General features: G+C 34.7%; 1 protein-coding gene across 1 annotated transcript in view; it reads left to right on the top strand.

Annotated features, from left to right (window-relative positions):
• The window catches only part of DHX40 (DEAH-box helicase 40), a 35889-nt gene that overhangs the window by 7888 nt on the left and 11776 nt on the right, over positions 1-16225 (top strand). Inside the window, exons 8-12 of the mRNA XM_019736385.2 lie at positions 6805-6904; positions 8548-8634; positions 8772-8954; positions 12592-12672; positions 13313-13470. Of these exons, the coding sequence (XP_019591944.2) occupies positions 6805-6904; positions 8548-8634; positions 8772-8954; positions 12592-12672; positions 13313-13470 (609 nt within the window). The remainder of the gene's footprint in view (positions 1-6804; positions 6905-8547; positions 8635-8771; positions 8955-12591; positions 12673-13312; positions 13471-16225) is intronic.

Genomic DNA, 16225 nt, shown 5'->3' with positions numbered 1-16225 from the left:
GATTTCATTTACCATTCTACATAATCTTCCAAAAGTCCAGCTCTGATTGTGTCAGTCTCCTGGTCGGGTACCTTTAGCTGTTCCTTATTATCTACTGAATTAAAATGCCAACTTAATAACTTGGCATTCATTATCCTTCCAGCATGACTTCAGCCTTCTTTTAGCCTGAACTCCCAGTGTATGTGATTTTCTGTGATGGCGCATATGTGTAAATAGGAAAGATGTGGGACTGGGAATGAGTAGAGCCATTACTGAAGGGTTTTGTTTATTTGAGTTCCTTTCTGGCACTGTGTGGGTGAGCTACTGGTGATGTATTCTGAGCATAATAATGTTTATTGCAGCAGTTTATAACAGCGCAGAGAGAGAGGCATACAGATGGAGCCGATGGGGTCCTGAGTCATGGGTGAGGTGGAATTGGGTGAAGCAGTGTGTCAGGTTCCTGGGACCTTAGGCTTTCTTTTTAAAACCTGGTTCACACAAACAACATTTACTTTATTATTGCTACTTTGGGTGGTGGGTAGAGACACGATTTTAATGTAATTTTCTTTATTTCCTGTTATGCTTCAGGTACAGAAAACTTGCACCTGGGAATGAGGAGAGGGAAGAAGGGTTTCCTGCTTGTAGCCTGTAGTGAGGGGAGTTCACAAATGACCCATATCTAGGCTTAGTGAGTAGGTGAAAATTAGGAGGTAGACATTTTATATTTGTTCTTATTTTGGGGTTAGTCATGAGGGTGGGTGACTGTTTTAAAGAGACATCTTAAAATGTGTCCTTAATTTACAAAAAATTCTCATCTGTCAAATGTGAAAAGGTACTGTGGTATCCTTTCTACTGCCAAGGTTATATGATCCTGCTCCCCGGCCGAACTCCTTCAACCCTCACCCTTTGTCATCAACATTTCTTTCAAGCTTGAGATGTTGGTGATTTTTTTTTATTCCTTTTCCTCCCACATCTTTTTTTTGTAACTGTGTTTGCTATTTCCTTAACTTGGACTCCTCCTTTCCCTTTTATTCTCCCTCTCACTGGCTGAAATCCTATTTTTTTTCACCAACTCCATAAAAACCTTTCCCGATTTCCCTCCTCACAACTGGCTTTGATCTTTTCTTCATTTGAACCTCACTGTGTTTTGCTGTACTTCTTGTGGCACTTACAACATTCTACCTCGTGTTATGGTTGTCTGATCCTCGCTATGAATTGTGACCTTCTTGAGGGCAAGTACAATATGTTGACAAGTCCGGATGAAATAATTGTTAAACTGAGTTCCAGATTTTTTTACTTTCCGCTGGACATTCTGTTAATGTCTTGCATCAAACGCTGTATCTAGAAGCTCATTCTTATTTCTCTCAAACCTTTTTGCTTTTCGGACTTCCTCCTTTGGCTCAAGGTGTTACAGTCCTTTAGGTTTTTCCTAGATAGGAAAAGCTGAACCCCACAAAATTTATGAACTGAAATATACCTGTTACTACTTAAGGGACAAATATTCACATGGAATTAGACAATTTTAGAAAACAATTATCTAGTTCAGTGCTTCTTAGCTTCTTTTGGAAGGTAGAGTCTCAGAGTCTTTTAAAAAGGTAATGAACGTCATGTCGTCTTTCTCTAGAAAAGCACATATACCCATATATGTTTTTGCATAATCAGACTTCTTTATTTTACAGATAGAGGCTAAGTGATGCTCCTGAGGTCACATGGTAAATCTGTATTTGGTAATTGGTTATTTATTCAGTAGTGGGTGATAAAACAGTATATGTGTTTTCAGAATACATGAAGAAAAGGAAAGGAGTTTTACCGTGAATTAGTGTACAACATTTTAAAAGAGGAAAAACTGCTCATTTAGATTATTGCATAAATTCCCAAATAGTTTGCTTTCTTCTTCCTGCAAAGCAAAGACATTACATATGGCAAGTACCTACAGTTTGACTTTGTCTACAATAGTTTCTTTAAATGTTAAGATTAAAGGTGTGGGGGAAATAAGGCTAGTGAGCTTCACATCACAATTTTTGCTTTATGTGGAGTCCCCCAAAACAGGAAAAAATTTTTTTTGTCTTATACAGAAATACATACTTAAAAAAAAATAAAATCAACAAAGTAAGGAAAATAAACCCAGATCCCATCAACATGGTGAAGTGATAATCACTATTAATGTTTTGAAGTATATCATTCTGAACTTCATACATTTAAATATATTTGTATTGTTTAGTTTTTTAAAATAAAAATGGGATTATGTTATATATGCTCTTTTATGTTTTGCTTTTTTGCCCTTTGTGGGAATTTTAAAAGTGCAGAAAAGTCCAAAAAACAGTCAGTTTCCCACTGTGCAGAATTAACACACTTGTTAGTTTTTGCTCAAGTTTTCTTCAAGGAAATACTACTCAATTGAGGAAGAACGATAGTTTCATTTTAAAGAATTCAGGCAGTGTACCAAATTACAAAGGTAAAAGTAAAGAAATCACCTCAAATTCCTCCATCTAGACATACTATCTTTAATGTTAGGAAACCATTATTCAGAGGTGTGTGTGTGTGTGTGTGTGTGTACATATAGAAGGATAAGTAAATAGGTAGGTTGATAGAAATGCTTTTTAAAAATGAGATTATACTATTGCTTTTTTAAAAGGTATTTAATTTTACTTGAAGGAATTGTTAAACTTCAAGTAAATCTTTACCACATGAGATAATATTTTATAAAAGATTGCTTTAAAGTTTAAAAAGAATATCTTCTTTTTAGACCATATTTGATTGGAGATCTTATCTGTTGACTCTCTGAAATGAAAGATGAGGACTTAAGTACTTTTCCTCTTCTATATATATCCTCTCCTGATTTTTGTTAGTTATCTTTATTCAGATGTATTCAGTGTTTACCATCATTTTTGTTTTTAAACCATGGTTTGTCCATTCCTATGTTACTTTTGGTTAATTTTAGATAAGGGTGGATTTTAACTTATTTTTTTAGAAGGGCTCTTGAGTGTTATTTTTGTTGCTCTTTTATGTTTGAGAATGTCTGGCTTTTGCCTTTATACTTGAACTACATCTTGGCTGGGTTTTATGTTCTTGGGTCACACTTTCTTTTCCTTAGAACTTGGTAGACGTTGTCCAGTTGTCTTCTGGCATTGAATGTTGCTGCGGAGAAGTCTGAGGCCAGCCTGATTTTTTTTCCCTCCTTGTAAGTGATTTGCTTTTTCTGTCTGATTGCCTGAAAATTTCAATTTTTATCCTTAAAGTTCAATAGTTTTAATTAGGATATTTTTTGGTGTTGAGTGTTTTACATTAACGTTTCCTGGAATTTGATGTGCTCTTTTTAAAAATATCAACCAACTTTATTGAGGTATAATTTACATACGATAAACTATGCCTATTTTAAGTATTACAGTTGAATGAGTTTTGACAAATGTACATGCCTGTGTAAACACAACCACAAACAAGATGAACTTTTTTGATGTGCTCTTTTGATCTGCAAATTCAATTCTTTATTTCAGTGAAATTTTCTTGTGCTATGTCTTTGAATATAACTTTTGTCTATTTATTGGTTTCTCTATATCAGAGGTACCAATTATTCTTATGTTGATTGCCTATCTTCCATATTTTTTAGCTTCCTTCTAGTTATTTTATCTTTTTTCAACTGCATTTACTGATTATCTCAAACCTTTTCTCTGTGTCAGGAATTTGATTTTCAGCTGTGTTAGTGAGAATTCTTAAGATATTTTGGACTCACTCAAAAATGACTTGTGGGGTAGGGGTAGAGTTTGAGCTGAGCAGCGTTTTACCTCTTTATTCTGCACCAGAATTGTCATCTTTTCCCTCTTTGATTGATAGTTTCTGTTTATTGCCTTAAGTAATGTTCATTTCTCTCTCTCTCTCTCTCTCTCTCTCTCTCTCTCTCTGTCAGACATATTTCTGCTTTGGGATCTTTTTGCGTGTAATTTGGGACAAGAAATTCTATGAGAAGTTTCAGTTGGCTTTTACATATAATATGTCATATATATATATCTTAGGAGCATTATTCCATTAAGAGTGTTGAGTAGTCTGTCCTCAATGTCCTGATTTCTTGCTAGATTTTGGAACATCTTTCTGCCTCTTTGCCCATTTTCCACCCCCTGTTAATAACATCCAAGTATCTTATTAGGTACTGGGATAGATGGGGTAAGGTATATCAGAATCTTTCGTAGGTAGGAAATTAAGGGAATGGAAGTCATCAGGAGAATTACTACATCTCAATGAAAGCTTTCAATTTCCCCTTTCCTTTTTGGAGAGAGAGAGTGAGAACGTACTTTAAGATAATATGGATTTAATTTTTTCCAAACCTTTATAAACAAACATAACTGGCATTTGCTTATACTTTTGGAATATGTTGTTAAAGTATATGGATAAATGTAAATGTGAAACAAACATGAGTCCTGTCAAAACAGCAGTTTCAGGACTGTTTAATTGATTATAGTGAACAAAATGGAAAGTGAAAGAGAAATTTTGCTTAAAGCGAAGACTACAACAAATTAGGTAGTTTTAGAAATGGGTTGATTGAAAAACAATTGATTTACAGATAAACATGTTCAAAAAGGACATTTCTAGCATATGTAAAGTTTTAGGGTAATATAGGATTTTAAAAGTAGAAAGATCTTTAAGAATGCATTTTCAGTTTATCAGTTTATTCAAGTTTATTGAGCACTTTCTATGGTCCAGGCATTAGATACTGGAAATAATGTCTTATATAAAAAGTGTTTTTATTCTCATAGAGCTACATTGTAGTAGAATAAATAGACAATAAATAAATGTATAAAAACATAATTTGAACTGCAAAGTAGTATGTAACTCCTTTGAACCATCTAGAAGATAGGAGCTACCTAAACCTAAGAATTACTTAAGTAATTTTTAATACTTATGTTTTTTACCAGATTAATCAAACCTGAAAGAAATAGATCGTTTTGGAATTGTTTTTATATTTATATCACAACTTCTCTTCACGTATCTTTTATAAACTGCCTTTTTAGTACTTTTTTATTTGTGAAATTAACTGTGGAATGATGTGGAAGAATAGCAGCATTACTCAACTTTTTAAAAAAAATTTTTTTTTTTCAGTGACAGTTTCAACTTGATTTGGAATTTTCCTGTCTATATAGACAAGCCATTTAACCTCTAGGCTTTAGTTTTCTCACCTATAAAATGAGATGGTTGGCCTAGTTCCATGATTTTAAAGCTGTTCATCTGTGCCACTCCTTTGCTCTCTCATAATGGTTCAACTTTTGTCTGTTTTGTGTATTGAGAATACATGGCTCTTTCTAGGATTTTATTTGAAAGCATGCTTTGTACTTTATTTGAAAACAAGTTTTGTTAAGATTTTCTTGGCTGCTGAAAAGAAAACAACTTGAGGTTGCTCGAGTAGAGAAGTGAATTTTCTACACAAATATGGGTCTATCTCATGGAAATCAAATGCAGCCAGACATTTAAAATTTTTTCTTTTTAAAGTATATATATGTACTTACTGTTCTAATAAGTAATGTACAATAGTAAACACATGTAAAATAAATAGTTGAAAAGGATGTTATGAAAAATATAAACAGAAATGCTAATAATTTCTTTTAATACCCCAGTCGATTGATTTGTGTACTCTCTGGAATGACTATTCCTAATTTTTGGAGAGCATGGAAATGGGTGATTCACCCAAGGAAGTTCCTTGACCTCCTTAGCTCACTTGATCTTTTCCTTCATTCCACTTCAGCCACTCATTTAAAAGCTTACATCTTAGACTTTGTCATTACTATCATTTCTGGTCTCAGTTTTCAACATCTTTCTATTGATTACTTCCTGTTTCTGCCAACCCACTCTACTGTTCCCAATTCAACAATTTTCAAAATGCACTGAGATTTGTCCTTTACCAGCCTTCATTGCCTCCTTTCGCCCATGCTGTAATTATTTCCTTACAAATATTCTTAACTCCCTTGTCCTGTTCTCTGTGTAACTGGCAGGAGAGAAGAAAGTCTAGTTAAGTCCATCCTTCTATTTGTTTTACACCCAGAAGTGCCAGAAACCCAGAAATACTCTCGTCAACTCTCATTAACGATTCACTTTTTTCTTTCTTTAGACTGGCTTTATCTCCTTCGTGTCCATTAGTCACTTACTTCCCTATGGTTCACAGGTTTAGTTTTCCTCTTTGCAAGGGACTAGCCTAATCAAAATTGAGCATCTCTTGGACCTTATTCCAGATTCATTGGAGAATCCGATTGGCTCAGCTTGGGGGAGATGTTTATCTTTGGTGCCATAAATTATGGCCAGAGGAGCAAGGTACCATACTACAAGCATTGCTGTTGGGCTCCAGCCTTTAGAATGTGTGGGTAGTGGAAATGAGTGATTACTTTAAAGAGGTAATCAATCATGAATTAGGCAAACACAGAGAAAATAAAAACCTCTTAGCTAATCAGTCGTTAAGGCAGAGAGAGGTCCTTCATCTGTAGTCCATGGATGGGCTTCAGAGAGTCCCTGAATTCCCTGAAATTGTTTGAAAAAAAATTTTTTGAGGGTACATGTCTGCCTTTTAATGGAGAAGAGGTCCACGGTTTTAAAATAGTCTCAAAAGGAGCTATGACCTACATAAAGGACTCTGCGTAGGGTTTATTTTAGCAATAATAATCATTCCATGGATGTAGAAATCTTAACAGTGAACGGTGAGGAAAAAATAGTTTTTGCTATTATATTTTGAATACAAGATAATTAAATAGGTGAAGAAAATACAACTTTTAATGAAAAGAAATGAGTTTTTCAAAATGAGTTTTACAAATGCATGTTATAAGTATTTTCTCTTTGCATGTATTTTAGATCAACAGAGGAGAATATTTTTGCCACCTCCACCTGGAATTAGAAAATGTGTCATATCCACCAATATTTCTGCAACATCTTTGACAATAGATGGAATCAGGTACAACTTTTAATATTTCTTTTAAAGCCAAGGAAGCCACTTAGGGAATCATAAAATATTGTGTTTGCTTCTCTGTGCCCTCTACTAATTTCCTTCTCACCTGCTTAACTTGTAATCACCTATCGTTTTTTGAATAGCAATTATTAGCAATTATTGATTGCTATGAATAGGAGATGGAGTAGGATGTGCACATAATATTCTTGTTCACACTTTTGAACTACTTGTACTTGGTGACTTGTAGCTTTCTCTTCCCAAATTTAAGATTATACATAATGCTTCACGGGTTTCACTAAATAGGAAGCCAAATCTGTTTTTCTGTGCTCTCATTACTAGCGTATACCTACAATGATCTGATAGCCCTTTTCTCACCTGGTAGCTCCACTTGGTAGAGTAAACTTATATGTTGAAGTATTTATTGGGCAGTACTGTTTTTCACTTTTCGCCTTTTTGTGAAATGAATGATGCAGGTCTCTTATTTTTTAATGTAATCAACAATGCCACAAAATTTTTGAATATAATCGAGAAACACTTGGAAATTTAAAATCTATACTGATAGCTAATGTGAAGTTCTTTCAGACTCTTGAACCACATCCTTTTTGGATATTTATCTTTTACCCAATGTATTTTATATCCTTACCTAAATCTGTCTGCCATTGGAAGGCTGGAGCTGAATCCCCCAAATCATATGTATTTTGGGTAAAATGATCACCTATATCTGAGAGGAAGTTTAATTTCTGCTCCTATTCTCCTTTCTTTAAAAAGTAATGGTTTTACTATAGTCTTAGAGGACAGCTTGCCTGAGTAAATTTCTGTTTCCATCAAAAATTATTAAATAGCGTGTTCCAGAATGTTCCCTTAGAGAATGATAGACTTATTGCTATTCCTAATTTGTTTTTTTACCTGACTTGTTCACCATTTAATTGGCTTAAAATGGCATTGTTAAAGACTGGCTGGAATTAAATTCTGAACCTGTTAGAATGGTCTAGAGATGAATTTCAAGTTTGATTTTTTTTTTTTTTTAGAGGAGAAAATTTAACAGCTAAGTAGTATTTAGTACATTTACAACACTGTACAACCACCACCTCTATCTAGTTTTAAAATATTTTCATCACCCCAAAATAAAACCCTACTGTATCCTAAAATATTTTCATCACCCCAAAATAAAACCCTACTGTATCCTTTAAGCAGTTACTCAGAATATAGTATATGTTCCATTATATGCATATGCCATAATTTGTTCATCCATTCATCCCTTAGTGGGTAATGAGCATTTAGGTTGTTTCTGCCTTTTGGCTCTTAGTGCACATAGTGCTGGTGGTGCTATTATGAACGTACGTTTACAAGTATTTGTTCAGTACTCTTTTCATTTGTTTGTTTACTTAAGAATGGCATTTCCGGATCATATGGTAATTTTATGTTTACTATTTTGAAGAACCTCCAAACCGTTTTCCACATTGGCTAAACCATTTTACATTTCCACCAGGAAATGTGAGGGCTCCAGTTTCCTGACTTTCAAGTTTTACAGTTAATGTAAAAATCATCATGTAGTTGTTAGTTTGGTGGGAAAGGAGAATCCAAAGTAGTTGAAAATTAACAAGTCTTTCCTTATTGTCTACAAACTTAACTGTTTTCATTCTCCTTAGATATGTGGTAGATGGTGGCTTTGTGAAGCAGTTAAATCACAATCCCAGGTTAGGGTTGGACATCCTGGAGGTGGTTCCAATTTCAAAGTAAGTCTTCATGTCAAGCTTTTTTGTTTAAAGAATAGTGGATTACATAATTTCTAGTTGGTTCGGGGATGGGAAGTTAATTACTTAGGAAACCCGCAGAACATTTTGGGAACTTGTGGTTTTTTTTTCTTCTAAAGGAGTGAGGCCTTACAGCGAAGTGGCCGAGCTGGCAGGACTTCCTCTGGAAAATGCTTTCGGATCTATAGTAAAGATTTTTGGAACCAGTGTATGCCTGACCACGTGATCCCTGAGATTAAGAGAACTAGTTTGACATCTGTAGTTCTGACCTTAAAGTGCCTTGCCATACACGATGTTATAAGGTATGTAGACAACTTTAAAGAGAAAAAAAGGAAAGTTTGTCATGGTGGAGCCAGGTTATTTCTCAGAAATTCTTTTGAAATATTTGACCCAGACATTCCTACATCTCAAGGTTCAGTCAGACCCTAATAAAAGGCTTCTTTGCGTTGCTTTATTGGAATTTGATCTCTTGCCCATATTTTAACTTTGGCTTAATGGTGTGCTTCATGCTTCTATTATTTGGATCATTTAGTGACCACTGTTTATCTATTATGAAACGTGTATAGTGACCCTAATTCCAGCTCAAAAGTTTTTTTTTTAATAGCATCTTTTGTTTGGCCAGCATTGTACCACACACTGTGAGAGACAGAGTCATACTCTGTAGTAGTTTTTTACTTTCAGTAAGCTTAAGTTATATTGGGAAATAAGATTCAGACACACGAAGCAAAAAATAGAACAACTGTTAAATTAGTCAAATGTTAAACTATGTAATTCATTGGTACAGTATAGAATATTACTGTAGGGGCTTAAAATTTCATATTATACATGGTAGAGGAAGTAATGAAAGAAAGTAATGTCTTGTTCTTAATTTTGGTCTTAGTTGTCTGGGAATGTAAAGTGTCAAGAACTTGGGAAAAGGTGACCACACATTCTTTAAATTCACGATAAGAGGGGAAATAATTACTAAATGCATCCAAATATGTGTTGTATACTCTTGGGAAGCCAATTAAAATTTTTTTTGGATACTATCATGAGACTAGAGATTTTTAAAATGAGAATATAGGCCTTAGAAAGAGGAAAGCTTGTAATACATGAAATTTAATTATAAATGATACCAGTGAGAAAGCAGAGGCATTTAAAGAAATTTAAATGGCCAAACAGCTTTCAGATGAACCCAGATTTAAATGTAATATTCACTAAGGATAGCGGAACAGCATATGACCAAGAATAAATATGTATTAGAAAAAATATATTAGAAAAATAAGAACAATAATTACTTAATATCATCTGCACTGAGTTATTTTTCTATCTTAAGTTTTAAGACTTAGAATATACTAAAAGTCCCCAAAGTAGAAGAAAGAAAAAAAAGACTTCGCTCCCTTTCTTTTTAAGATTTTTGTAGAATAAGGTGAGATAGAACCAGTATTTGGAGTAGATGGTATTCTATTCATAGATGACAGAAAGAAAATGGAGCTTTTCAGTTATTTTGCTTCCCCTTTCTCTTCCATCACAAATGATTTTAAAACTGGAAAGATAAGAACAAGTCTAGATAAGGAGGAATTGATGATGAAGATGGATTAGAAAATAATAAGCGAAAACCTAATGACCATAAATGAGTCTGTCTTGAGGCTTTAAACGTTATTTTCATGGTACTGAAAGAATTTGCATGTTAGAGGTATTGTGGGTCGTCCATGAGAAATTATGTAGAAAATGGTGAGAAATGCAAATGCCTTGATTTTTCCATTTAAGAAAAGGGCAGATTCTGGAAACAACTGCCCAGAAAGCTTGACATTGATTCTTAGAAGACTCTAGCATAGTTTATTGGAAAATGGTTTAAGAGAATTTCATGGTGATTTATAATAATCAGTGTGAATCAAAATGGTTCACAAAGAATGTGTCATTATAAACCACTTCCTTTTCAGTTTGAAAACAGGACCATCTACACAATGCGTACATTACAAGAATTTGTTGAATAATACCCTAATGTCTTTTGTTTTCAGCACAATATTTAACAAGATGACATCTGACATCTTTGTGAATAAGGAGGTGACAGTACTGCTGAATAGTATATATTTGCCAAATAGCCAAATCCAGAAAGTATTGATTAATTGCTTAGTGTAGCCGAGATGGAGGTTTTACTGGTAGTATGCTGAACTTTTCTCTTTCCTAATAAGCATTTTGAATGAAAATATTAAATAAAGATATTGAAGCCCTGATTATCAGATTACTGGAAAAATGTCTGGACATCTCATTGGTAGATGATTAAAACCAAGATCTAGAATGATCTCAACAGGCCAGAACCTTGGGAAAAATTAACAAGGTAAAGATCTGAAAGGATACATTTTGTATCTTGTGTTTTGGTTGCACATTAAGAAATTCATGTGAAAAATAATCTGAAATTATCAGCTTACCACAAACTTAATATGAGTTTGCAATTACTATTCTGTTTGAAAAACAATTTAAGAAATCCCATAGGCATAGACTTTGGTTATATTAATAGACAGCAATGTCCAGATGACTGGGAATGGTAGCATTCCTGTTCTGTGTTGGTCACTACATTTGGCGTTCAATTTTGGATATTATTATGTTTTATGAGCAATTTGACACTAGAGTTTTTCTAAAAGGTAATAATTAGGTATGGCAGGTCTCTTAGAGACCAAATAATACAAGGAGTGCTTGGCAGATTGGTAATTGGTATAACCAAGGGAGAAAAATAATTGTAGTTTTCACATACCTGAAGGGGCTCTTACATTGAAGAGGAAGCTGACTAGTTTGGTATTGCTGTAGGGCAGGGGTCACAAACTATGATTCAGGGTCACTGACCATTTTTGTAAATAAAACTTTATTGGAACATAGCCATGCCCATTCACATGTGGCTTCTTTCGCTATAACAGCAGAGTTGAGTAATTGTGACAGAGACCATATGGTCTGCAAAACCAAAGTATTTGCTATCTGGCCTTTTACAGAAAGTGTTTTCCAACTCTTGCTCTAGAAGAAACCAGGAATTATTGGTACAAGTTGTAGGAAAGCTGACTGTGGAACAGTCTGTGAGATTTTTGTTTATTTGTTTTTAAATAGAGCTGTTAATCTTGGAATGGACTTTTTTTAAATAAGATATCGGACCTTTTGTCCTTTGTTGGACCTTTTTCAAGGTACAAAATTGGAGCAGATGATTTATCATCGCAAGACCTATGGTGGAAAAAATAATACAGTGCAGAAAATATTAATTGTTCTTGTGTAAAAGTGTGTGTGTGTATGTGTGTATGTATTCATGCTTGGTTATATGCTGCTCCGTTACTCTTTAAGAATAGCTTTAATTGTCCTATGTTCATTAATGGTATTGTGGTTATGTAAGAGAATGCCCTTATTTTCAGGGGATTCATGCTGAAGTATTTTGGGGGTGAATTAGCATTATATTTTCAACTTGCCTTCAGATAGTTCAGGAGAAAATAAGTACATATACATACATACATAAAGCAAATATGGTAAAATTAATTGAATATACTTACCATTTTATCAGACGCTATTTTGAAGTACTGTTAAGCAATTTGTAATTTTTGTCCACTTGCAATTAATTTTTCTCCACTGTTTTATAAAATTGTAATAAAAATTATGGACTACAGAACAGAGTTGACACTGGCTATGAAGAATGGGGCAGGGTTAAGGTAAGTAAACAAGAATGATGAAAGTATTCCAGCTAAGGGAGAGCCAAAAGAATTGCTTCTTGAATTAATAGAAGAGTATAATTCAGAAAAAATTATTTCCTCCTTTGCTGAATGCTGATCATGATCATAGAATGCTTAAAAAAAAAAAAAAACGAAACAAAAACAAAACTAGAAAAATAGGACAAATAAAACCTTTTAAAGAAATTTCCAGGTCAGTATAAAATCTTACCATGTTCAAGGAATGGAAACTCATTTTATATCTCATTTAACACAGGTTTCCCTATTTGGATCCACCTAATGAGAGACTTATTTTGGAAGCTCTTAAGCAACTTTACCAGTGTGATGCTATTGACAGGTAAAAACAAACAAAACCCCCCAAATCCTGACCACAGCAGATGTTAATCTCTTTTTAAAATGGGTTCTTAATACTTTCCTGTATAAGTAGAAAATGATTTCTTTGAATTGAAAGGATTGTTTTAGCTGAAATTCGAAGTTGTCTTCAGTCTTTCTTCACCTCGATTCTGAATTTAAAAATTATACCATAAAACTATTTTTGTTTGATATTGGTGTTATTTGATAAGTAATTTCTGAGTACCATTTCAGTGCCAGGTGTTATGCTGGGTGCATCAAAATGATAGAACCAGAATCTTTGTCTCTCATGATTGTGTAATGGGGAAAGATCTAGTAATTATCATTCTTTCATTTCTTCAAGGACACTCTATGTTTCTATAACATTTTGTGTCTTTTATTATACTACTTTATTCTGCATCATTGTTTAGTTTTTTTTGGATGTATTGGCCCTTAACAGCAGGGAATTTATCATCTTTATATTTCTCTTATCAATGACCACAGTGTATCATGTTTCCTGTATTTAATTGAATTTCTGGAGGTGATTTAAGGTAATCTAAATTATGTCTGATTTATTATGAATGATGAACATTTCATTTGTACTCTCCTAAGGTAGAAAGACTTAAGAACTTTTTCTTTCTGTTAAGGAGCGGCCATGTGACCAGACTGGGTTTGTCTATGGTGGAATTCCCTCTCCCTCCACATCTGACATGTGCAGTAATAAAGGCTGCTTCTCTGGACTGTGAAGATCTATTACTTCCAATAGCAGCAATGTTGTCTGTGGAAAATGTCTTCATTCGACCTGGTAAGAAGCTTACTGATGAGCTTTATTTTTTAATTAATAGACTTTATTTTCTAAAGCAGTTTTAGGTTTATAGAAAAATTGAAGGAAAGTATAGACATGCACTATTTCCCCTAGTATTAATGTCTTTTATTAGTATGGTATATTTTTTACAATTAATGAACCAATATTGACACATTATTAATTAAAGGGATCACTGTGTTGTATATTCTATGGGTTTTGACAAATTTCTAATGACACATATCCATCATTACAATATTATACAGAATAGCACTGCCCTAAAGATACCCCACAGGGTATCCACCTATTCATCTCTACATCCCTTCCCTATACCCCTAGCAGACATTGATCTTTTTACTGTTTCCATAGTTTTGCCTTTTCCAAAATTCCATATAGTTGGAATCATACAGTAGGTAACCTTTTCAGATTGGCTTCTTTAACTTAGCAATGTACATTTTAGTTTCCTCCATGTGTTTTTGTGGCATGATAGCTTTTTTTTTATTGCTCAGTAATATTCCATTGGTTTGGAATTTGTTTATCCATTCACCTATTGAAGGACATCTTGGTTGCTTTCAAGTTTTGACAGTTATGAATAAAGCTGCTATAAACATCTATGTGCAGGTTTTTGTGTGGACATGGCTTTTCAGCTCTGCTGAATCGTATGATAGGAATATGTTTCGATTTGTAAGAAACTGCCAAACTGTCTTCCAAACCTTCCAAAGGTCTGCACCATTTTGCATTCCTACCAACAAGGAGTCTGAGAATTCCTGTTGCTCCACATCCTCACTAGCACTTGGTATTGTCAGTGTTTTGGATTTTGGCCATTCTAATAGGTAATGTAGTGGTATCTTGTTGTTTTAATTTTCAGTTCCCTGATGATATATGATGTTAACCTTATTTTCATATGCTTATTTGCCATTTGTATATCTTCTTTGGTGTCTGTTCAGGTCTTTTTAAATTGGGTTATTTGTTTTCTTACTGTTGAGATTTCTTTGTGTATTTTGGATAATAGTCCTTTATCAGATATGTCTTTTGCAAATATTTTCTCCCAGTCTATGGCTTGTCTTCCCATTCTCTTTACATTGTCTTTTGCAGAGCAAAAGTTTTTAAATTTTTTTTTTTAGAGATTTTATTGGGGAAGGGGAACAGGACTTTATTGGGGAACAGTGTGTACTTCCAGGACATTTTTCCAAGTCAAGTTGTTGTCTTTTCAATCTTAGTTGTGGAGGGTGCCGTTCAGCTTCAAGTTGTTGTCCTTTCAGTCTTAGTTGTGCAGGGTGCGGCTCAGCTCCAGGTCCAGTTACCCGTTGCTAGTTGCAGGGGGCGCAGCCCACCATCCCTTGCAGGAGTCGAACCGGCAACCTTGTGGTTGAGAGGACGCACTCCAACCAACTGAGCCATCCGGGAGCTCAGCGGCAGCTCAGCTCAAGGTGCCGTGTTCAATCTTAGTTGCAGGGGGCCCTGCCCACCATCCCTCGCAGAAGTCGAGGAATTGAACTGGCAACCTTGTGGTTGAGAGCCCACTGGCCCATGTGGGAATCGAACCAGCAGCCTTTGGAGTTAGGAGCACAGAGCTCCAACTGCCTGAGCCACCGGGCCGGCCCCAAAAGTTTTTAATTTTAATGAAGTTCAGCTTATCAATTATTTCTTTCATGGGTCATGCCCTTTGTGTTTTATCTGAAAAGTCATCACCATACCCAAGGTCATCTAGATTTTCTCCTATGTTATCTTCTAGGAGTTGGATGTCCATTTGTTCCAGCCCCACTTGTTCAAAAGACTATCCTTTCTCCATTGAAATGCCTTTGCTCCTTTGTCAAAGATCATTTGCCTCTGTTTGTGTGGGTCTGTTTCTGGGCCTTGTATTCTCTTCTATTGGTCTATTTTTCAATTCTTCTGTCTGTACCGCACTGTCTTGATTATTGGAGCTTTTTAGTAACTTTTGAAGTTGGGTAGGGTCAGATCTTCGACTTTGCTCTTTCCCTTCAACACTGATTTGGTTATTCTGGATCTTTTCCCTTTCTATATAAACTTTAGAACAGTTTGTGGATATCCGCAAAATAACTTTCTGGGACTTTACTTGGAATATCGTTGAATCTGTAGATCAAGTTGGAAAGAACTGACATCTTGACAGTATTGAGTCTTCCTATCCATGTACACAGAGTATCTCCATTTATTTAGGTCTTCAGTATTTCACTGAGCATTTTTTGATTACTATATACCTAGTCCTGTGGGACATGAAACTGAGGACAAACAGGTTTTACATTTCATTATCCTTTAACTTAGTTGTTTGAAATAGGGAGTATATAATGTTCTTGGCTGAGAGTTAATTTCCTTTCACTGGTAAGGAAAGATAGTATGGTGAACCTTGCCCGGTTATAGTACATTAGTAATATATTAACCTTTTTTTAAGAATCAAAGGAAATGGTAGTTTGGCCCTTGTCCCCTTAGAGAATTTGAGGTTTCCATATCTTTAAACCTCTGTTTCTTTCCTTTCTGGGTGTGTCAGTATGGGACACAACTTAGTTTGTCACATGTCAGCTTTGCTTTCTTCTAGTTGGGGGGTAGGGATGTCCACTGTTTTTCATTTGTAAAACCAGTGAGTTGGATTAAGGTGATCCAATTCTAATAGTGTTATAAGGCCAGAAAAAGGAAATGTTTTTCTTTGTTGGAATATTTAAATAGATGAAACCAGTCTGGTGTTAGCCTCTTTTTTTTTGGGGGGGGGGAGGTCACATTTTATTGAAATACAATTTCAAAC

The sequence above is a fragment of the Rhinolophus sinicus genome, linkage group LG15 (genome assembly GCF_036562045.2).
Source record: "Rhinolophus sinicus isolate RSC01 linkage group LG15, ASM3656204v1, whole genome shotgun sequence".
Classification (NCBI taxonomy): domain Eukaryota; kingdom Metazoa; phylum Chordata; class Mammalia; order Chiroptera; family Rhinolophidae; genus Rhinolophus; species Rhinolophus sinicus.
The sequence above is the reverse complement of the archived record's forward strand: the minus strand, read 5'-3'. Positions and strand labels throughout refer to the sequence as shown.